The sequence below is a fragment of the Physella acuta genome, unplaced genomic scaffold (genome assembly GCF_028476545.2).
Source record: "Physella acuta isolate Inbredline_101_S28 unplaced genomic scaffold, ASM2847654v3 ptg000301l, whole genome shotgun sequence".
NCBI lineage: Eukaryota > Metazoa > Mollusca > Gastropoda > Physidae > Physella > Physella acuta.
In genome coordinates, this window is record NW_026731820.1 from 121,323 (window position 1) to 145,674 (window position 24,352).

Here is a 24,352-nt window from a genome sequence, read left to right on the forward strand (position 1 = left end):
CTCTAATGTCAATGTAACTGAGTGTAGGTAGTGTATTGTTTAGTTTCTAGATCTTGATCTAGATCTTGATCTAGTCTAGATGTACTACTAGACTGTGATGTAGACTAGATCTAGATCTAGAAATCTAGATATCTAGCGTGACTAGAGCTTAGATCTAACTTCTAAATCCAGTCTAGTCTAGAATTTTAGAGTCTAGACTAGCAGAATTCTTGATTTATATTAGAATCTATCTAGATCTAGATTTAGACAAAAATTGAGATTTCTAGAATAAAACAATGTAGGCCTATTTCAGGGGTCTCCAAACTTTTCAGTCCGAGGGCCGCATTAACTATAAATTTTCAGTTCGGGGGCCAGTTTCTTCCAGACATGTCTTTGATTTTTCTGGGCAAAGTTCCTCAGCCATCAGCAACAAACGATTTTTCCTTGGACAAAAAGATCTCCGCGGGCCGGATGAGAGGACCTCGCGGGCCGCATCCGGCCCGCGGGCCGTAGTTTGGAGACCCCTGGCCTATTTGACTAGATTTTTATTTAATAGATCTAGAAAATTAAGATGTAGACCTATCAATGTCTGATAAAGGCGCAATAAAAATACTAAAATAGCATATTGTTTAAAAAGGGGTCTGGAAAGTTCTTGTCAGCGGCCTATGTCCCAGGAGGGACGACAGGCAAACCTAACCTAACCCTAAGTTACAGGTAGTAAACTTGCTAATGTCAGTGCTAACCCACACCCCAACCCTAATCCTACCAAACACCTAAACCTAATTTCTAACCCATAATATAAAGCAAGACTTGGGATTTCAAACAACAAACAACCTGAAGCGCATATTTTCGGAAAGCCTATTATTTCTGATATTGGTAATGGTATACCCAATCCATATATTACTATTAGATTACTATGCCTACTAGTTAGTTACATCTTATTACATTAGTCAAGATAATATAAAAGGAATAGGCCCTAGGCCTATTAGGCTTAGTTACTACTAAACTATTTATAATTTATAATATTTAGGCCTAGCCCATAGGCCTTTTATTGTGTGAAATAATATAAAAATATGCGTATAGACTTATATTTCTTGCATATTTTAATCCATCTTAGGTAGGTTATTAATATCTATCACGGGCCAAGGCCTAGTTTAATGCCTAAGCTAATTTTGATTCAAATTCAAGTAACTTAAATGTTGGTTAGCTCCTAGTCCTAGCACTCCCCTTCCCTGACTACAAGTAGGCCTACAGTTAGATGTTATCCATCCATTATTTTCATTCACTGACCCCTAAGGCTAAGGTAGGTAGACTCTTTAAGTAGTAAACTACTGTTGATCACTATATATACAAAGTCATGTGACTTTCTTAGGTCCTGACCTTAGACCATAGTAAATAGGAGCCTAAGGTCTACTTAATTTAAAAAAAGTTTTCACTTTGGGTTCATTTGTTTTAAAAAAGAAATCTCATCAGCTACCAACCAGTTTGTTTAGTCCAGCCAATTCAAAGTATACATGCCATATCTATAGCTGTAGTAACTTAATTACCAACAATTTAACCTTGATTTCTCTTGGTGTATGCTTCATTAGTGAACCACAATTATAGAATCTTTTTTTTAAAAAAAGGGTGTTAGGTAACTGGTAGTAAGCTACAGTAATCAAACTTTCTAATGTTAATACCAAAGCAGTTCCCAAAAAATATAAACAGCATTTTTTTCTACTGCTATTTTAATTCTGCATATTAAAATAAATGTCAGGTTGTTAGTAATATTGTTATATCAGGTTTATTAGTCTTAAGAGTTGAGTCTGGCCCTAAAGTGAACATGTAATAGGAATTGCTCAGCAAGTGTTGTGTAAAAATAATTTATAATAGAGTTTATTAAATAGGTGTTACTGTCTAGTCAAGATTTTGCATTGATATGGTCAGGATTTCAACTCATACTTAAGGGCAGGTTAAACCCCCCCAAAATACATATTTAAGTCAGAAATGTTGATTTTTGAAAATCTATTGTTTCTGAAACTACATTCAATTCTGAACATTTTTGTATAATCATTTTCCAAAATTTCGTATTGCTAGTATTTTTTATAATTTTTTAATTAATGAGACTAATGACGTAATTCACCTATATTAAGCAACATTTAGCAACATAAAAATTAAAAACTAACTAAAATAGATGTTCTTATTGCTGAGTAAGAGGTCCCAGATGCAATTTATGTAACTGGGAGGTTTTAAAAATGACTTATTTGGTATACTTTTCGCTTTTTCTCGTTTTTTCAAATTTAGTATATTTTTCACTATTTAGCGTTTTTCTCAAAATGTTACTTTTCAACAAAATTGTACCAGTTAAATCATTAAAACTCAAAAACTACTTGAGATATTTAGCTGAAATTTTGCACACATGTTTACTAAACACTGCTTGTAAAGTTGAACTAAAAGAATTTCTATATCTTTGAAACTTCTCATTTTATAAAAAAAAAGCTAAGTCTACTCCCTACTTTTTGGAAAAATTTTAGGTCTCACTTTTAAAAAATTTGGCTAAAATCCATTTTTTATTATTTTCTAATTGTTTTAGTTCATCTTTTTTGTAATTGCCTATATTACACTATATTAAAGATGTGTGTTATTCTGACAAACAGAAGCTGTGTTATTTTGATTTCAATGAGAGCTAATTTTGAGCTATTTTACCCTAAAAATGACACTTTTTTGAAAATATTTTCTCAAAACCATAACTTTTTATTGATTTTTTTTGCATTTTTTTCATATACTATGCTAATTACAACTTCCTTATCACTCAAAAAAGTCCTAACACCAAAATTTCAATTTGGGGGTTTAACCTGCCCTTAAGGTTTTAACTAGGTTTGGGCTCAGGAGAATACAAGTTCTGAATATATCCTGCTGTGATGGTTAGAACTGGTTTTGTCAGTTAATGAATAAACTTTGTTTAGACCAGGGGTCTCCAAACTTTTCAGTCCGAGGGCCGCATTAACTATCAAATTTCAGTTCGGGGGCCAGTTTCTTCCAGGCATGTCTTTGATTTTTCTGGGCAAAGTTCCTCAGCCATCACCAACAAACGTTTTTTCCGTGGACAAAAAGATCTTCGCGGGCCGAATAAGAGGACCTCGCGGGCCGCATCCGGCCCGCGGGCCGTAGTTTGGAGACCCCTGGTTTAGACTAAAGTTAACTGCAGTTAGTCCTAATGATAACACTGGCACAATGCACATGCAACAGCAGGTGTACAGGTTGTAAACCTAGGTGTCTACAGGGGATAATCACACTGAAGCACACAGGTCACCAACAAAATAAAAATCAATAGCCTCCCTTCATTCATAATTCACTCATTGGGAAAATTTAATCAATGACGTTTTTGAAAGATGTCTATTTCAAGGCGTTTAAGTTCACTAATGTCATAATCATTAAAAATGATAGGCTTATACTTGTAGGCATTAGACTTTACAATAGTTAACATAATTAAAAATTAGTACTCTTGTATCTTAATTAAGTAAAATTATGTTTTATTTTTACTGCAGACTCCAATTTTTTTTTTAAATCTACATATCTCACTTTACTAACTTTTTAGTCACATATTGACCATTTTTATTTTGGTGCTGAAAAATGTTGGCTTAACTAATTCAATGGTTGCAGTATGAATACTTCAATTGTGACATTTGTATATTATACAAGGTCTCACTTTTAGGTGTATGTTTATTTATTAATTTGACTTTTTCCTTAGTGAGAGCTGACCTATCAGTATCAGAAGGCTTTACAATTTTATACTATTACGTGAATATTATACAACACATTTTTAACATTATAAATACCATATGTTACATTTTTAGTACATACTGTTATCTTTTAAATAACTGTTCATTTCAACCACCATCCTACCATAGGCAATAGGCTAGTTAAATATTGAAGATATTTTTAGCTTGTTAATAGTTATCTACTTATTTTAATTCTACCATTAATCTTTGTTAAATAATTGGCATTAAAAACTCACCGACATTCATATGAATTGTCCATTGGAAAATTACTCAGTAAATTTAAAAATAGAAAGCTGAATGAGTCACTGATGTCTGTTCTTTGAACTCTTTTTTTATGGCACAAGTGAACATTATCTTGTTTACAGTTTTTTTTGGGTTTATAAGACAAGTGAGGTATGGTATAAATAAGGGAGTCATCTGTTCTAGCTAACATTAGCTATGGGGTGTAAGTTTGTGATTTCGAACAAACAATTATTAACATAGAAACAAATTAAATATAGAACATAGTTTGGTTATTTTGCCAATGCACCTCAAGTTTTAACACAAAGGTGAATTTAAGTTTTACTTTCAGCTTTTTCTATTAATTGCCACACAATTATTTTATAAAATCTAAAGATTAACTCTACTGTATCTACTTTTTCCATCAAGCCATTTAAACTGCTTCCCAATGATACCCTTTTCTACTAATTGTTTCATTAAATTTGTAAGGCTACTCCATTACAGACCAACCACTTTTTTGTTTTAAAATTCTAAAATCCCTAGCAATGACTAAAGGTATAATATATCAAAGCTCATTTTTCTGTTTGTTGGACTTAATTTATATAGAATGATTATTATATTTATATAGAATGATTATTAGGTACTCACTTTCTTAAATGTAATATTCTACATTTAAGAAATTTGATTACATAGTTAAATCTGATGCATTAAAAAAACATCTCACTTCCTTCCCCATAATCTAGTCTGTAACTGACACTAATAGTTATCTCATAACACATTTCAAATTGTTGACACATCCTGCTGATATTCAACCATTCATTTTAGCAGTTGAGAGGTTGCCAACATGCCGTGGTCTAAATGAAGAAAAAACCCACAGGCTTAGATACATTATTTACAAAGCATCTTTCTATATTTTGTATGGAGTGTCTCTACAATGAAACTATAAATTCCGACCCATTGCAGCTGTAGCATAATAATATATCTTGCAACCTTTGTATTTATCTCTATTAAGAAATACTGCCACGCAAGGCTTTCTATGTTTTGTTATATAGCATTATATAATCAATGTGACTTCCTAGTATTGAAAAGGTTATAGAAAACAGCATGGATTTCAATTAGCTCTATAGATTTGACGTCAAAGACAAGTGTAGAAATTAGATAATTTCTATAATAGATTTGTCAATAAATTGTGCCTCGGCTGATGTTGTCACATTCAACTGTAACATTTATAGTACAGTGTTTTCCACCTTTGTCTACAGCCCATGAGACAGCATCAAATCCAACTGAAACTTTGTCAAAGCCAAAGTCCAGATTTCAAGTGAAAGAAACCTCTGTTCTACCGCATGACTCTCCTACTGCGCCCGAAGTTGTCTTCACTCTCGGTATGCCAGCCCCAGCAAAGAAAAATAGCAAAGGTGATCATCTTTGACTTCTTTCCGTCATTTCATATATCACTTATTACTATTATAATAATACAATATTACAATAATAATATTATAATTATTAATATTATTGTTGAATGTTTCATCAATGACATTGTTAAGTTTACCTTTTTAATAGATTTGTATATTTAAGCAGCGGTTAAGGTTTTCTAAAATATTTAGCAATGACATACATGTGTGATAAACAGCCTGTTATTGGCCAGAGAGTCACCACAGTTATGTCAGTAAATAACTTGTTTTGTTTTCTTTAGCTAGCACAGGGGAATCTATAGCTCTAGACCAAAGGGTAGGCAACTAGAAGACAAAGAATGCTGACACAAGGTAGGAAGTGCATACTTGGAGATACTCGCAGGTGGAATGAGGAAAAAGTTGTATGAGGTTGTGTGAAATCAGGCCAGTGGTGCCACAAGGACTGCAAGACTATCAATGATTTATTTACATGTATATCCCAGGAGCTTTGTACTAACCAGTTGCACTAATATGGATTTGGTGTTCCACAACAAGTTCTCAGCACGCTTGACATGCACCTTATTATTATGTTGAAACTATAAATGTATTCATGTTTTCCTTTTGTTGTTCTCCAGTTGCGAAATCTCCATCTCACTCACCTGCACCAGTGTTAGATTCCTCATCACCACACAGCAATGGCCCCAACAAAACATCCAGCGGCGATACCCTGCTAGTCTCCAACCCTTCACCCACCACCAACTCCTGCTCAACCTACATCATCAACCCTGAGGTGTTGTCCACCAGTCCAGGGAATGTCTCCTGCACCAAGCCTATCAACATTCCAAGTCCCCAGAACAACAGTTTTGTGGAGGACTCCAGCATTCCAGAGTGCAGCAAGTCAGAGTCGGAATGCTGCACTGGAAGCCACAAGTCAGATATGGATGAGGACGACGACAGGTCAACCAAAGAGGAAACTCTAGCAGAGAGTTCCCTACCCTGGCGTCGTACTACATCCCTGCCACCCGTGCCTTCGTCTGTTTCACTGAGTCTTCCTGATGACGAGAACCCCCTCATGTCTGAGGCCCCCTCGTGGGCAGACAACCTGGCATACAGCCACCTGACTGAGACAGGATCGCCCTATCAGTCCCCCAACAACACCATCACCGCGGTGCCCAAAGAACCACACCCCCGCCCTGTGTTTGATATCTTCCCCCCCAGCACGCCACCACACAGTGACACTGTTCTACCATCTATACCCCCGCCTTGGAGCTTTACCGACACCAACAAGAATACTTTCAGCGATGAGCCCTTGCCCAGTATGTCTCTTAAAGCTCGGGACGCTGGAGACAAGGCTTCGTGTTTCCTGGTATCTGCCCATGATCTAGTCCCCCCCTCTTACCATTCCTGCCTTGAGCCTAACAACCAGAGGCTGGAGCCTCCTATATCAAGGAGACACAGTGAAGCTAGCTCACCCGTTCACTTTCAGCTGATGGAGAAACCAGAGTCTGTGACCGCGGCTGCCATGGAGTCGCAGTTGATTGGGATTGAGGAGGATTACCACCACGGTATGACGGACCGCGTGGCCATGTGGCTTGCCAACCACAGCGACGTACCTTTTGAACAGGAGGAGATACCAGTTGAACTCTGCCGCAAGGAGGAGGGCGAGCAGATTTTAGAGTCACTTAGGAAAAAGAAACAGCAGTGGACAATGGGTGATACAGATGATGGAACAGACGCTGACGTTGAGTCTGACGATGATTTGCAAGACACTCGGTTGTGATGATATTAGATGTGCAAATATTTCAAGATAAGGTTAATTTTACTTGTTTTTACAAAGTATTCATACCTCACTTTAAGATTTTTAAAAAGTGTAAATTTGTGTCATATTTCTAAATGCATTTTAAAATTTTTAAGAGGGTTAAAACAAGTTTTTAGGTGCATACAACAGATTAAAGTGGGAAGTACTTTGTTAAGTTATGTTACTTGTGATTTCTCTCCCAGCTTGTACAACAGCTTTGGTTGTAATTATTTATATCAACTGAAATTGACACAAAGTTTATGTGGAATACATTTACTAAGCAATTATTATCTTTCACTTCAGGATTCAAACACAATTTGTTTCCAATTTATAGTATAGTTCAGATAACATCATGTCTGCATTCATGGATGTACATTTGTGACTTCATCAATTTCTTCATCTAGTGGTTTTCTCCAGTGTTTCATCTTTATCATCTTCACGTATTGAACTGTTAGTTGAATTGTCACTGGCTATCTAAAGAAAAATACATAACCAGGCTTGTGATATCTATTCATTCTTTGTCTTCTTCAATTTTAATGACTGCAAAAAGCAATTGTTCTTGTCGTTTTGAAGGTTTTATACATCGATGTACTGTAAAAATTACCAAGCATATCTATGGTGGATGGCTACATTAAGTTGAAACTATTTTGAAAATATTAACTAGTGAGAAACTTATTTAACACTTCTGCATTTCAACTTTATACATGTATTCATGGTTACAGCAACACGTAATGCAAAATTTTTTTTTAAAGCAATGTATCTAATTTTTCTTTTGGTTGCTTTGTATCTACAGATTATGTACACATCTTTGTCTTTATGCACAACTTGTCATTATTTAATTACTATTTATATGCATTTTCACATAAAATTAGCTCAAATCAAACATTGTTTTTTAAAATGTAATTCACTATTAAATATTTATTTATTTTGGACTTGTTCCAGCAAAAAAGTCATTCAATCTAGATTAACATTTAACTGCTGAGGACTAATGCTTTTTAGAAACTTGAATAACATTTGGTACTTTCATGGTTAAGTTTCTATTAACATCATGGACAGCATTTAATTTAGTAAATATTAGTGATTTGGAAACAACCAAAAACTGCATGCAATGCCTTGAAGTCATCAGTTATTTCCTTGTTGTGTTAGATCTGACTAACCTGAGTGTTTTAGGGTGAAGTCTTGTCACCGTGTCACATAACTAATCTGATCCCACATCAGCCCCACCCTGCATTTTACCACTCAATTGCACAATAGCACTTGGCATTTTATTCACACTCATGATTGTGTTATTTCATTGGTAGGCAATCTTAAAGATTACATTACGACGCAGAGCTGGTCTTGGTAAAAATGTTTTTTGTAGATTATAATTATAAGTTAGATATCGACATAAAATGATAAATATTTAAGCAAAGCCCTTAATTTCAAATGTGGTTAACCACTAACCATAAGTGGTTAGCTATTTATACCATTATTACTCTTATTTTGAAAGTAGTATTTAAAACAGCATTTACCTAGGGCATTTAATTTCCATTTTAACTACAGAACATCGATAGTTCTATGAATAATATCAAAGTAACTAGTAACTTTTCCAGGACTTTTCAAGCAGAAGGTAAAAAATATGTAACGTTTAAACTCCATCTTAAATATTTATATCCTTGTGATTACATTCAAATGGTATTGTAAAATAATTGACCAGTTTGAGTTTAAGAAAATGCTATATATATATCAATGCTGCTGCTAGATTAGTATGCATCTTAAATATATCCATTTAACTCACTGCTTTGTGCTTAGTTTTATCCAAGTTTTCTTCAAATAATTAACTCTCCATTTTTCTTGTGAAATCAACTGTTTAATCTCATGCACTAATCCAATAGCACAGTTTGTCTTCCAGCTTCATATTTTCTGCACTTGTTTTCATTCAACTTTCTGATTGACCTTTCACAAAATATTTGAAGTATTCCTCTTGGATTAAATTTGCTAGTCATTCATTGTGAAAAGAAATATAATGTGAATGGTATTTTCCTTGACAACAAAATTCCAGTTGTGGTCTGTGCCCACCTATGGTTATGAAGAGGGGTTGGTTAACTGTAGTTAACATCAGTGATGTGAAAAACTAACCAGCTGGCTAAACAAATGTTCTGTATGCAATGATGAACATTTTTTGAAAATGCTACACATGTGTAAAGCTAAGCCTGCAGTAATGTTTCTTTTGCATGTATTTGTTTTAAACTGTTTTGAAACTGTTACAATCACACAACACAATCATGTGTTGGAGGGAAATCTTCCCATCTATTATTGAACAAATAAATTAAATTTTTCTAAGATCACTTTCTTATTTATTAACTAAAAAGTAATTTATTAAGTACATTTTTTTCCATTATTTCCTTTACGTACAGCAGAACTACTGCACTGTATGAAAATGTACATTCTCAACATTACTAAATTCAAAGGTTATGCTGATTTTTTTTTACCTATACAGATGTAATGTGTTGACAAACAAAATTTTTACAAATTGTAACTTTCAGTGGTTGTCTTTACCCAAGGAATACAGGGGTACATATTTTTTTCCCCATCTCAAGCCTTTTGGTGATTATTTTAATCAGTTAATAATAATTTCCATGTTTGCCTTCTAAAATAATTGAAAAATGCAGGCGATTCATTTATTGAAATATTAATTTGCAGGAAGTTTTTGAGCAATATTCCCATATAAAATTAATATTGGATTTTGTTTATTTAAACTTTATTTTAAATAAAAATAATCGACAAGAATCAAAGTAAAATTTTTTTGGAACACTCGTAATTTTTTGAAAAATCAATCCATCTTGAAACCATCAGCTTTCAAATAATGATAAATTATATTTGCAGATAGTTTGACTGACTGTACTAAATAAACCTGCTCCTCAATCAGTGGTGTAAACCCTTGTGAAGCAACCACCAGACTTGATCCTGGTTACTCATATTGACATTACATATTTTAAAGTCTGTTATTTATTTTAACCATAAGACAATAATCTCAACATAATATCTTGATTTTCTACATAAACCAATAACTTTTACATACTGAGGCATCTTCAGAACCCTTCCTGAGTTTCTATGTGAATTTGGAAACCAAAATTGCATGGATTGAAGGAAGATTTGTTTATGGAATAAATTCAAGATTTTATGTTGAGACATTTTTATTTGGATAAGTTGTTTTGTGTAAATTATAAGCAGGAGTGAATGAACTGGTTTTCATTTTTCTGATAGTTTGTGTAGAATTTTACCAGAAAAATGTATTATGACTTGTTGCACTGAGAAAACAGACTGGTGATTACTGCGTTATGTTGAATATGTAAATATTATTTATCACACAGTGAAGATCTGAGCTTGTTAGTGTATGGAAACCTCTAGCTTTGCCTGCAGCATATGAATGTGGCATTCGTTTAAGACTGCGGTGTATTAGTACACAACTGATTTTTTTTCTTTCTCCTGTGGCGATTGAATTTGGTAGTGGGTTTGTAATGGATAAGTTATGTCTGTGAAAAATTGATTGGTTTGAGGAAAAAGTAATTGACATAAACAATTGTTATTTTTATTTGGCGCATCTGTGTAAAATGACAAATATTGTTTTGTGAAAGTTATGAAGAAATGTAATTATCGATGACTGGGATATCAGAGCCAGATCGAGTGTGTGTTGGAAAGGGTGAAAGTGAATACATTGTGACATTTTTTTTGAGTTATTACCACCAGAACATGATATCCTTGAAATGTAAACAGTTTTTGGCAAGACTAAATAAACTTTGAAAAATAGGTCCTTTCTATTTCTTTTCATTGCCCTGTGTGTTACGCATAGATCTATATTCTCAGTGTGTATGAACCATATTCACTGTTTGCTATTTAAATATGCATCAAGCATTTTAATGCAAAATAATTTGTTTACAATACAAGTGATTTGCAGCAATGGTAAGTTTGAAAATAAAATGTTTATTACAATATTATTCACAAATAATGACCATTTTAGAACCCAGGGTACAGCTGTAAGAATGGAATGTTTTATTATTTACATTTTTATACACTTAAAAATGCTTTCAAGTTCAAGGAATAAAATGTTACAATAGTAAAAACATGGCAGGCTAAATACCTTACAATACAAAACAACAGTTATTTTAACTCTAATTTTTACTGTATAAAACAACTACACAACAGGCTTACAAAAATGTTTCCAAATAGCTGTTGCCAGAAAGCTTATTTTTCAACCAAAATTGAATATTTCATAACATTTGAGAAATAAGTACAAAATGACTTCTAATTTATTAAGGCCATATTTTAAAAATATGTATTAGTAGAGTCAGGGTGTGGTGGTGATAGGGGACTTACATTTTATATAATTCAAATGAATTACTAGGCTATACCCCATTGACCCCTGTTGTGTATTTTATCATGGAAAACAATTGTTCTGACTTTTATTGTTTTACTTTCCCTGGCCACTCTGGTTGACTTCATGAGAGGTTGAGGGCGGTTTTTAAAAATATCTGAATTGATTAAATAATTCTAAAATTATTTTCAATGTCTTATATTCAATACAAAAATTTGAAAATGAGTGTAATCGATGGTTCCCAACCTGCTTTAATTTTTGAAAATGTAGCTATAATTTTATTGCTTGCCATTTTTTTTTTACGATTTAAAAAAATAATTTGTATGATTACATAGATTTTTCAAGCTTGTTAAGCATGAAAAATTTAGTTGCATCTAAGTAGCTTATTCAATTTTTTTCATTTATAGCTGTATATGTGATACGGTACTCCCTCTTGAAAAAATCAGTTACAACTTCAGCTATAAATAAAAATGCATGAGCTAGCAGTAGTTTTTTAAAGTTGTTTGGAGAAATAAATATATCAATGAAATTAAAATATACAACATGGTAAATACACTTTTCAATCAATAATTACATAACTTGATTAAACCTTTTAGTAAAATTTCTGAAACAGCTGTAGTTCTATTGATAACTCAATAATATCAGGTGTGCAACTTAAAGCAATAAATAATTAAGGAATTTGTTCCACCTGGATTTTACAACATTGCCTAATGTTATTTTAACTCAACTTCTTGTGTTGGAGAGGTGAACACTAAGTAATCTTTCTAGTTTACAACTCCCAACTATTTAAATATTGCACGGAACTTCCCTTTTTTTAAACAATTTTTTCAGACAATTAAATCATCCAGTTTTATTGGTTGTTATGTTTTATGGTGGCAGCAATACAACAGCCACTTAAAATAGACTTTCCCTACCCTCCACACAATAAATAAAGTTGAGATAAAACCTGTTCATATTTACAATACACAGATAACCTGGGCTTGAAAAAATAAAAAATTAGGTTTATTCCACCTTAAAAACCAATAACAAACCTTAACCCTTACAGAACTAGAGTACAATTTTTTTTTTCTAACAGGAAATTATTTTATAACAGTTGACATTCACCTTGATATAAACATAAAATAATACTGGTTATTTAAAAAAGAAAACGAGTATATTTACATTAAATCACACAAGTCCAGAAATAATACTTAAAAAATATTTTCATAACTGTACATAGTCTAGCATGTAACAAACTGAAAGTAACATTTATCACAGACATTTGTTCCCTTAGATTACAAGGCTCCAGTAGGATTTTTTAAAATTTACTGATGGTGCCCTGTACTTTTTAGGTTTAGATTTGAAAATTTTTTTTTCTCTTATCTTCGATTTTGAATCACTTGAAAAAATATCATTTTATGTACACATTTCTGCATAGAGTGTAAAAAAAAAACCCATGTCCAATGTGGATGCTAGGGGAAGGCAACACCATAGTAGCTGTGTCCAGTGGAGTTGAAACATTTGTATGAGCAGAGGAGAGCTCGGACTGGGATTGGACCAGACATAGAGACCAGCTTCAGGTCCTGGTGATATACAGATTATTTCATCGAATTATTTCACCCAATTATTTCATCACATTATTTCATCAAATTATTTCATCACATTATTTCATGAAATTATTTCATGAAATTATTTCATCAAATTATTTCATCACATTATTTCATCAAATTATTTCATCAAATGAATTTAAAACATCTGAAGTTAAGGTTCAGACGATGAACAGATTATTTCATCCAATTATTTCATCAAATGAATTTAAAACTTATCTAATGTGAATTACTTACAACAGATAAACTTGTAGATGGGGTTTACCACATTGTGGTATACAGGTGGGCTGTACCAGGTGGTGATGTTAAGGTGACATACAGGTAGACTATACAGGTCTAGGACATACCCCCCCCCCACTTTCACCCGGACACCTCCCACCCCACCCCCTGATATTACCCCCCCTCGTCAATTACCACCACCCTTACCTGGACAATTCCCATCCCCCCCCCCCCCCCCACATTGGAATAACCCCCTATCAATTACCTCCCTCATCCTAAAGAACCCTAACCACAAACCTACAGCTAACCCTAATCCCCAAATCAATCCTACAAACTCTAAACCTAAATATAACCCTAACCCTGACTGTAACACTAGCCCTGACCATATGCCTAACTGGACAAGGCAGGAGGGTAATTGCTCTGGGGGTAATGTCAAGAGGGGGAGGGAGGTAATTAGCAGGGGGAGGGGGTATGTCCTGTTACTGGGCTATACTAGGTTATGGGTACATTACATTAACGCTACACTCCAGAATTTTCACTACTAGGTAAGCTCATCTGTCTCAATAGTCTGATCTAACTGCTGATGTTACAGAATGGTAAAAAAAAAAAAACAATTGAAACTAATGTATTACCTTCTTGGCATCAACAAACTTGACACACTCCAGCCAGGTGTTGAGAAAGGGGGCGCCACACAGCGCACATTTACTGGACTGGGCCAGCATGTTACGTATGTCTGGGTAGAAGCGGAGAGCTTTACGCATGGATGACCATCTGTAAAATAGTTTTTTTAAAGATGAGTTTGTTAAAAAAAAATTATCGCTGATCACACCATTTCTTTATAAGCTCAGGTTAAGAAACATGAAATCAGTAGGTCTAAAAAAGGAAATTTACTTTTTTTATTTTAAAAGATATAATTTAGTTAAGAGAGCATTAGAATTTGATAACTATGTATAAATAAGTTACCCTTTCAGGCTTGGCAGACAAGAGAGCAGGTGAAGTAGAGTTAGAGTCGACCAAGAGTTGGCATAGTTATACCAGTAAATAATTATTTAAAGTATAGTCAAGACAGCACACATAAAAACCATAGAGAGAGATATTGATAATACTTAAAGAACTAGCATTTTAAGAACCACATACCTGTCTTTTAGCTCTTGCATAACAAATCTGGCACAAAGTTCCTACATAAATTTAGAAAAACAAAATAAATAAAATACTTATATGTCGGAGTTCTATAAAATTACATGCATGAAGAGGTCTCATATTTATTGATGAGATAATAAGATGTAAAAATCTAAAAAAAAAAGGAAATTTCCTTTTTGAACATGAAGGTTTATGGGGCAAGTGAAGTAGAGTTCACCTGTTTCTGTGATCTCAGGATATAAAGGGTTAGTGAGGTTAGCACAATGCCCAGCTGGCTTGACTTTCCCTGATGTGATTCAGTAACCTATCAGAGCAGGGTGGACTCAGGGACATTCTATATCCTTGAACCCGAATTCGAACTCAAGACTTTCAACTATTTGACCATGTCGTCCAATACAAAAAAATGATCATAAGTAATTCTTATATGCCTAAGTTCTTTAAAAATTATTACATGTATGAATAGTTCTCATTTTTCAATGAGATAATTAAATGTATAACAACCTTAAGGGACAGAACTTCCTCTTCTTGTACTGAATGTACAGGTATATTATTCAACAAGGGATTTTCCTCACAGTACAGCTCTTTCAGTGGCAGACTAGAAAGCTGTTAAATATATTCAGTACATTATTCTGTTAGATTTGTGTTCAACAAGACCAAAAAACTACTTCATTAAAGCCACTTGCACTAACTCAAGACTTGGGATGAACTAAGGCTATGAAAGAATGTTCAGAAAAAAGAAGCAGGTTGATGTCAAAGTCTATGGTCCATAAGGTGCATAACATGTTGTCACAGGATTAATATTTAATTACGTTACAATTAAGAATTAGATGATAAAGAAGAAATCACTAGTCAATGTTTAACTTGGTTATCTAAACATATTCTGATTCCTCTTTTAGACATATTTGATCTTGGACATTTTATGAAAGGACTAGCATTATTTAAATCTACAGCTTCTTATCTTACTCAACAAATTATGTCTTGAAAATAAAATATGAAAGGCTATTGAAACATAATTGATAATACCAAAGCAAGAAAAACTGATTACTTTTAAAATCTATGATCTGCAAGGATATGTTTTGGAAACAAATGTACATAATCAAATTATTCACTGTATTACTTAGTTATTGTTTTGCTGATAAAGAGAATATATATATATATATATATATATATATATATATATATATATATATATATATATATATATATATATATATATATATATATATATATATATATATATATATATATATATATATATATATATATATATCATATATATAAAACTTACTTCTGTTGGAAATATTCGTAACTCATTTGCAGCAACATCTAGGTACCTGAGTTTGTAGCACTTTCCTAAGCTCTGCAAAAGGCAAAGCAATTAAAGTTAACAATTTCTAATGAGAATACAAATGAATACAGATAGGGTTGTCTTTAAATGATTTCAACAATCACCTAGGAAGGAGTGTGGTTCAGGGGGGGGGGGGAGTATAACAAATGAGACAGATTATATTTTGCATTTGTTTATTCAAAATGTAATGAAAACTTGTTATTTTTACTAAGTGGGATGGGAAAGGGAGGCATTTGATATTTTATAATGAAGAGAAGGTTTAAGTTGCGGTTTCTACAAACAAAAATTGTTTGCCATTTTTATGGTTGATCTTGTTAACAAAGTTTAAAATCTTCTAAGTATTCAAGCAAAATCCATACAGAATTAAAAACGTATTATATGTTTATATTAGTATTATGCAACTAATTGTTGTACTATTAGCATTATATAACCCATTGTTGTACTATTAGTATTATACAACTAAATGTTGTTTACATTAATATACATGCAAAAAATATAAACAAGGCTCACCTCCGGCAATTCCCTGATTTTATTTTTCTGTAAATAAAGTTTCTCCAAGTTCACCAGGTAACCCATCTCAAGGGGCAGAGATACCAAACAGTTTCCAGCCGCGTGAAACTCTTGCAGTGTGATCAAGGCACAGAACTCTACGGGTATCTCAGTCAGCTGGTTGTTGTCAATAGAGAGGTGCTGAATTCTACTTAGGCTGGAAAATTGGGAGAATTGTTATTTCTGGTGCTCTTATGTGCCCAGAGCAGAGCAGCATTTTTTTTTACTTTCAACCCTAACTACAAAAGTGGTACATCCTCAGTGCAATATTGTATTGCATTATTGAATGGCTAATTTAAATTTAAATACCAAATATAGGATCAAACCCACATTTTATTGAAAAGAGTAGTTTTGTCTATCTACTTAAATACAAAGAATTGTTTTGTATAACTTTCTTTTAAATTGTAATATTGTAGTTTAAATTTTAGTTTAAAAAAATTGATTATCTAATAACAAACTACATAATTTTACTATGAAGGAACAAAAAAAAAAGGTTTACTTGCAAATTTCCTTAGGTAAATGTTTTAATTTGTTTCCATTAAGATTTAAGAATGTCAGTTGCTTGAAACCATCTGCAGAAATTGAATAAGCCATTTACAAAATAAGAAAATACAGAAAAGAAAACTGATAATATAACACTACATTAGTAATCAGTTTAGTAGTAGGACCTACCATACTAAAGGTAATCGCTAGGGTTATTTTCTAAATATGTAGACATAGGCCAACCAAGAAAAAGTGTATGGTATAACTTAAAAAGGGAGCATCCTTTAAGGATGGCATATTATTTTAATAAAAATATAAATGTATATATCAGAAGGCCCTGTGAAAAAACTTTTTTGAAAAAAATAAGTTACTCTTACAGCCTTTTTAATTAAGTGGCAATTAAAGTAGTACACATGTTTTTGTTCTAAAAGGTATACCTTAAAATAAATTAGGTAATAATTAGGTAATAATACAATCCTAAGAATAGATAACCAAACATTTTTTTAAATGTTGATTTCCTCAAAGTCAATCAGAAGTGACTTAGCAGGTTTTGCAAATGGACTCCTCATACGTTAGAATCAATATAACACACATACTTACTTAAAGAAATACCATCAATAATAGTTATGTTATTGCCAAAAAGATGCAATCTTTGAAGGCTTGGCAAATGTTGAAGAATGGGAGGAAACTCCTCTAAATTATTATTTCCCAAATTTAAACTTTGTAGCTGTTGGTAAATAAAAATAAAAATCAATATTATTAATCAAACAAATAAAAATCAAACAATAAAAAAGGGATTACCATTAATGATGTCCTAAAAAGATGCAAATTTAGAACTCCCATTACCATGTCCACACCCATCCACAATGGGTGACAACCCCCTCTGATATGGTTGTACACAAACATTTTAACAACTGACTCATAACTTATACATCTTATAATGCTAACTCAGTAACATGTGTTGTGTTCATGTAAGACACAATGCTAAATTTTTATAAAGCCTCATGATCTATTCTTTTCAGAAATGTCTACACTACTAGAATTGATGACTAAATTGATCCAAAGCAACCTCTGGTGCCCCCGCTGTAGTGTACTATTGGGTGCCCAAAAATCTCCCCACTGCTATCTTAGCACCTTGGATCCTCTCATGGTTTTTCCTACACAGGGAGTCAGAGGTACTACTTGGATTAATTGTCAATCTGCAACAGGAGTGTCCTCCAGTGTCTCAGCAGTCAATGGCTCAAATAAGCGTCCCATGAATGCCATGATGCTTGTGACAAAGCTCATGCATTGGAAAATCTTTTAATTTATTTATGTACCAGATGGAAAAACAAAAACACTATAGAGTATCTATGAGCACACGAAAAAATAAATTCAGATCTAGATTCTAGATCTGAATTTATTTTTTTTCGGAACTTTTTCATCGCACATCCCAACATACCTGATGAAGGTTACATAGTTCAGATGGAAGAGTTTTAATTTTATTATTCTTCAGTTGCAATTGACATACAAAATCTAATTTTCCAATAAGTTTTGGAATAGTCACAAGATTTTTGTTACTTAGCGTCAGCTGTTTTGAATGTCCTTTCAGAGCTAGAAATAACAGTGAGTCGGCCATGTTGTTTATTGTTGCTGAGGATTATTTATAAAGTAAAAAAGTTGTTTCCGATATATAACAAAACATTACATTTTTAAATAAAATTTTAGATCTATGAATAATTTTAATATTTAAAAAAATATTTTCTTTGATTTAAAAATTAGTCACAAATTCTATATTTAGAATAAAACTGAATAAGATGTTAACTTAATAAAACTTTGAATAAGAAATTGAGCTGCTTCACTACTTCCGTATTTACAATTTTTTTTAAAGATCTCACGGAAGTCATTGATACCTCTGAAAAACGAAAGTAAAAATGAAACATGTTTACAGTGCTGCTAGGAATAATTCAAGCTTGAGATTATTTTTATATTAACGAAAGACAATATCTTATTTTTTAAATTATATTTTATAAAATTATAGGTTTACTGTCGCATCATAGAACATAGTCTAGGTACGTGAAAAACTTTATAGGGTGGGCTTCAATTCAATGATTCATTGAATCACTGTGACTGTGACTCTGCTCTGTCTGTACTCTGTCTGTAGGCCTACTCTACTACTCTGATACTCTGTGACTGAATCTCAGTGAACTCAGTGATTCAATGAATTAAATGATTGATTTTGTTTTTGTTTCCATTTCACTAATGTGTAATGATCCATTATTCTAAATATAGTCTAAAATTGAAAAATTCTAGTGATTGGGACCGTCGCCTGCCTATAGTATTGTCATTGAACTATTCTCTCTCTTGCACTTTCTTTGTCTCTCTATTGAACTATTGAGTCTATTGGCTAGACTCTAGATTAAAGATTAGATAGAATAGATTGTCTAGATCTAGGCCTCTAGGTCTGTTTAATAGTATTTAATAGTCATTTATATAACTAGATTAGGCCCTATATCTAAAGACTAAAAATGTCTAAAAAGTAAAAAAAGGGCAAAGAGTGGGTAAAGACTAATGACTAAAGTCACTAAAGTGTGGATCTGTGCAGGGCTCAGAAATCAGTGGCTGATTCATTTACTGCAGACTAATCTCTCTATATTATATGGTCATTTCTCTTCTGGCTCAAGCTATTGCTTATCAGCCTGGCAGACTAGAATAGGGTTCCAGCATTTCTTTTACCCTTGTTACCTGCAGCTAGATAAGTGGGTTTCCTACAGGCCTTTGCTTCATCCCTCCCTGATTTGGATATGAAGGGCAGTACAGTCAGGAGACAGCCTACGACCTCGAGCCAAGGGTCCAAACTCATGACTTTTAGCAAGTACTGTCTACCGTTAGACCACACCATCCCCAACAAGTGTCTGTTAGAGGGCAGAGGGCTTCTACTATAAATCTATGTCTCAATTGTACACTAACTGAAAATAATCATTAGGAAATTAAGTTGTCTCACCAAATTTTAAATGACATAATTATTTCTTGATTTTTTTACCTATTTTACTTTTAAAGAAAATGGCAAGCTTAGACCTGGATTCAGATATTCACAGACTGGAGGGCTCAAGTGGTAATGAATCAGGTGGTTTGGTTATCATGAAGAAAGGGCCGGCAAAAGATGGAGACGCAGCGCATACCTTTAAAAGACCAGAGGCCCCTAAGGTGTCACTGCTGGGATTGGATAAACTCGCAGCTTCCAAACGACTGTCGGAAAGTGAAGGTAGCACAACACCAAAGAGGTCTAAGGTTTTATCGTATAATAATGATGAAGAAGATGATGTGGAAGAGGATGAAAATGATAGAACACAACATAAGAAGAAACATAAAGATAAAGATAGGTAAATTGGGGTATTTTTTAAAATAATAAAGCTATAAACTGTAATAAAGTTTTTATAATTAATAATGAATTATGATTATATATACGGATATGTTTTCACTAATGTGAATTGTTTACCTGTTAGACATAGTTAGTATTATTGACTAGCCAAGTTAGTTATTAGTATTATTGACTGGCTGGTTTCTTCTATTTTAACAGTGTCTTTTTTTCAACAACGCACACAATACATGGTTTATTTATGTGTTACAGACATTATCGGCACGCAAGGGAAGAAACTCCATCACACCCTGGCGGTGTTAGCTCGGCTGCCAGGGACAAAGTTGAAAAGCGTCACAGAGACAAAGAACGAGGTATATCAGCCTCATCCTCGAGCAAAGACAAAAGAAAAGACAGAGAGAAAGACAGAAGAAGACATCGAGGTAATATTGAACAGTATTTTAAAAATTAATTTTATTGAATTAAAACAAATTAAATGCTTTATAGGATTAGGTTAATTAAATATAATTGCTTGATCAATGATAGTTAACATGTTTGTGGTCATAGTTGCTATGTACATTTAAAGCTTTTTTATTTTTTTCTTTTACAGAAGGAGACAGTGATCGTAGGTCGTACCGTAGTGATAGGTCAGAGAGGTCGGATAGGTCAGAGAGGTCGGAGAGGGGTGGCAGGGATTGGGAGGAAACACCTGACTCCAGGAGATCTTATGACAGGGATGACATGCCCACACCTAACATAAAAGTCAAAGGTATGCAGTTCCTGTTTATCTTTGAGATGGAGTAGTTTTATCTATTTTAAGATAAAAGTTATATCCTAGTTTAAAGGGGATGGCTTATGAACATGTGTTTGATAACTTCGATAGTCCCTAGTTCGGGCCTCTGGGTAGATGAAGCTTGTCAGCTGGAGACAGAAGCCATCTGTGAGAGAAAACTCCAAAATAAAAAAAAACCTTAAAATTAAAAACAAAGAAGAAGAAGAAATCACTGATGACTTGGCGACAAAACTATGGTAGCAAATCCAGTAAAAAAAGCAGGCTGAAGTTGGAATCAATGGACCATATATTGCTCAGTAAATTCTTGGAGGGAAACCCCCTCCACCACCCTCATTTAATATTACAATTAAGGGTGTTGTCAGGCTGATGTACACTTAATTGCTAATTTCAAAAGTCCGGAGTTCTGATCCCATGCAGAAGAGGCTCAACAGACAGCGACTCATCTAGAATAGAAAATGCCAACATCAAATAATTGCTGCTTTTTAGAACATTCTTGGCTGGACAAAGGCTATGGAAGCAAATCCAGAAAGAAAAGAAGGCTGAAGTCCCTAGTCCTGAAATCAACATACTATATGGTGCAAAATATAATTGTGTTGAAGGAAATCTTCAATATTACAATCAACAAAATAGAAAAAAGAAGAAGATAAGCTAGTTTAATTACCAGATGGTGTGGTTTTACAGTAGCAACTGGGCATACTTTTCAAACTCCCTTCCCCTCCAACATTCAAACCATGTGGAGACTATGCCCCCTGGGAAGAAGTAAAAGTCCAGTAGGAACAAATATAACTATGTGTACATCTTTTTGCTGTTTGTATGGCTAGAGGATGTTGCTCAAGTGGGTTGATATAAGAGAAAGATAACTTAGTTGCCAAATATATATCACTCTGTTATAAAGTACATTTTTTTCAATACAGATACACCATCAAGGTCATCCTGGGATGACGATGACCCGCCCGCCCCCCATAAATCTGTTTGGGATCTCCCCACCCCTCTGCGGGGTCAGAGCCAGCACGGTAAGGCAGACAAGAGGTCAGATAGAAGAGACGAGGGTCGGCACTCTGAGAGAGGAAGTAGAAGGGACAAGACAGGATCAAAGTATGTATCTTTGCACACACTTTCATAACCCAGTCAGTACTTAAGTCACATCAAAGTATGTTCTTTGCACACACTATCATAACCCAGTCAGTACTTAAGTCACATCAAAGTATGTATCTCTGCACACACTATCATAACCCAGTCAGTACTTAAGTCACATCAAAGTATGTATCTTTGCACACAATATCATAACCCAGTCAGTACTTAAGTCACATCAAAGTATTTATCTCTGCACACATTATCATAACCTAGTCAGTACTTAAGTCATATAAAGTATGTTCTTTGCACACATTATCATAACCCAGTCAGTACTTAAGTCACATCAAAGTATGTATCTCTGCACACACTATCATAACCCAGTCAGTACTTAAGTCACATCAAAGTATGTATCTCTGCACACATTATCATAACCCAGTCAGTACTTAAGTCACATCAAAGTATGTATCTCTGCACACACTATCATAACCCAGTCAGTACTTAAGTCACATCAAAGTATGTATCTCTGCACACACTATTATAACCCAGTCAGTACTTAAGTCACATCAAAGTATGTATCTCTGCACACACTATTATAACCCAGTCAGTACTTAAGTCACATCAAAGTATGTATCTCTGCACACACTATTATAACCCAGTCAGTACTTAAGTCACATCAAAGTATGTATCTCTGCACACACTATTATAACCCAGTCAGCACTAAAGTCATATAAAGTAAAAAAGTAAAGTTCCCTTTTGCAACCTGATAACCCATGGGGCAAGTGAAGTAGAGTTAATCTGTTTCTGTTACTTCGGCAAGTGAAGTAGAGTTAATCTGTTTCTGTGACCTCGGCAAGTGAAGTAGAGTTAATCTGTTTCTGTGACTTCGGCATATAAAGGGATAGTGTGGTCAGCACTATACTAAGAGGCCTTTACTTTCCCTAACATGAGTTAGGTACCCATCAGAACTGGGTAAACTTTCTACAGACTTGAATCCTGATTCAAACTAGAAACTTTCATGTTACCAGTCTAGCGCTGTACTTCTAGGCCACACTGTTTCATACCTAAGTCACAGGCGGTTGATCAACTAGAGCTTATCTGTTTCACTGACCTCATCATATTAAGGAATTGTGTGGTCAGTACTAAGCCCAGCTGGTTTAGTTTTTCCTAACCACTGGGTGGGCTCAGCTACAAACTCTAATCCAGGATCCAAACTCAAGACTTTCAGGTTAGCTGTCATGAGCGCTACCACCTGACCACTCTGTCCCTAAAATTGCACATTTTTAAACTGCTTTAAACAAATAAATGTTAAGCAATTCTGGATTACATAGAGAATATAAAAACAATGAGTTGTTTTACTCTTGATTTGTTATAGCATATGGCCTAAACATTACTTTTAAGTGATGACAATATTCTATGTGTATGTGTGTTCTACCTATCCTGTGATCTTTTGATTGACAGGTCAAGACGGGATGAGTTTACACCTAAGGCCACGCCCACTTACAAGTACAATGAATGGATGAAAGACAGAAAAATTCAGTACACCCCTAAGGACGGTGAAAGACCAGGTACATGAATCCAGGATATTCATTTAACATTGAAGCTATCACTGGCTTAGCCATTCATTCACCTTAAAACATCTTTTTGATATCAAATTTAAGCTTGCCTCAAAATAAATTCAACCATCTTTTATGAAGTTATCCATTTAGTTCATGTTCTTTTTTTGTGTTGCATTAAGACTAAAGGTAACACACAAAAGTCTAGGCTTGTTTACCTTTTATATAGATTCCAATCTCTTTAGTTACTAATATTAATGTAATCATAAATCATAGGAGACAATGCTGGTTTAGTGAATTCTTTGAGATAAATGGCATTGCTTGTACTTTTTTTTTTGGCTTTTGTGTATAATTTGAAATAGTTCCTTGCATTCATGCCTTATTTTCTTTCATCATTATGTTTATTTTGACATCCTTTCATAACAAAAGTCAGTGTGTTCCTTATATTTCAGCCCATTAATTGTTATATTTATCTTGTCATAATTACATACAATAAGTTAATGTGTTGATTTTTTGTTGATATAAGCTACACATTTTAATTTATTTATTGCTATTTTGCATCAAACCAATATGTGTGACCTAATACAAGCACATAAAAAAGGACAGTAAAAGCATATAACAGCCCACCAAAAAGTCTACATAATTAAGTTTAATTTATTTATGCTATCATGCATCAAACCAATATGCGTGACCTTAATACAAGCATATAAAAAAAGTGAAGTAAAAGCATATAACAGCCACACAAAAGTCCACACAAATAAGTTGTGT

The 24,352-nt window shown here is 33.7% G+C and overlaps 3 protein-coding genes across 4 annotated transcripts in view; 2 read left to right on the forward strand and 1 right to left on the reverse strand.

Annotated features, from left to right (window-relative positions):
• The window catches only part of LOC131939913 (sodium/hydrogen exchanger 2), a 76,317-nt gene extending 65,380 nt beyond the window's left edge, over nucleotides 1-10,937 (forward strand). Inside the window, exons 12-13 of the mRNA XM_059298449.1 lie at nucleotides 5,219-5,374; nucleotides 5,986-10,937. Of these exons, the coding sequence (XP_059154432.1) occupies nucleotides 5,219-5,374; nucleotides 5,986-7,130 (1,301 nt within the window). The 3' untranslated portion in view covers nucleotides 7,131-10,937. The remainder of the gene's footprint in view (nucleotides 1-5,218; nucleotides 5,375-5,985) is intronic.
• A 206-nt stretch (nucleotides 10,938-11,143) lies between these two features.
• On the reverse strand, nucleotides 11,144-18,458 carry LOC131939911 (leucine-rich repeat-containing protein 69-like). Its single transcript, XM_059298448.1, has 9 exons — nucleotides 18,269-18,458; nucleotides 17,428-17,554; nucleotides 16,844-16,916; nucleotides 16,306-16,501; nucleotides 15,736-15,807; nucleotides 14,949-15,050; nucleotides 14,445-14,485; nucleotides 13,940-14,078; nucleotides 11,144-13,064 (listed from the first exon to the last, which is right to left on the reverse strand). Exons 1-9 carry the CDS (start codon nucleotides 18,443-18,445, stop codon nucleotides 12,954-12,956), a joined length of 1,038 nt encoding a protein of 345 aa, XP_059154431.1. The 5' UTR covers nucleotides 18,446-18,458; the 3' UTR covers nucleotides 11,144-12,953.
• Nucleotides 18,459-18,688: 230 nt separating this feature from the next.
• LOC131939914 (pre-mRNA-splicing factor ATP-dependent RNA helicase PRP16) overlaps nucleotides 18,689-24,352 on the forward strand; it is a 58,453-nt gene continuing 52,789 nt past the window's right edge. The window contains exons 1-6 of one of the 2 annotated variants that reach the window (XM_059298451.1): nucleotides 18,689-18,734; nucleotides 19,867-20,189; nucleotides 20,438-20,607; nucleotides 20,775-20,933; nucleotides 21,872-22,052; nucleotides 23,490-23,596. In XM_059298451.1, coding sequence (XP_059154434.1) covers nucleotides 19,870-20,189; nucleotides 20,438-20,607; nucleotides 20,775-20,933; nucleotides 21,872-22,052; nucleotides 23,490-23,596 — 937 coding nt within the window. In that variant the 5' untranslated portion in view covers nucleotides 18,689-18,734; nucleotides 19,867-19,869. Of the gene's footprint in view, nucleotides 18,879-19,866; nucleotides 20,190-20,437; nucleotides 20,608-20,774; nucleotides 20,934-21,871; nucleotides 22,053-23,489; nucleotides 23,597-24,352 lie in introns of both variants that reach the window. The other variant, XM_059298450.1, reaches the window with a different exon arrangement.

What these genes read in the sequence shown, in the direction of transcription:
- LOC131939911 (XM_059298448.1), bottom strand. Translation starts at nt 18,445, where the DNA reads ATGGCCGACTCACTGTTATTTCTAGCTCTGAAAGGACATTCAAAACAG. An exon ending in AAATCAGGGAATTGCCGGAG is followed by an intron (nt 15,808 to 16,305) that starts GTGAGCCTTGTT and finishes TGCCTTTTGCAG; the next exon opens with AGCTTAGGAAAGTGCTACAA. An exon ending in AGTTTGTTGATGCCAAGAAG is followed by an intron (nt 13,065 to 13,939) that starts GTAATACATTAG and finishes GTATATCACCAG; the next exon opens with GACCTGAAGCTGGTCTCTAT.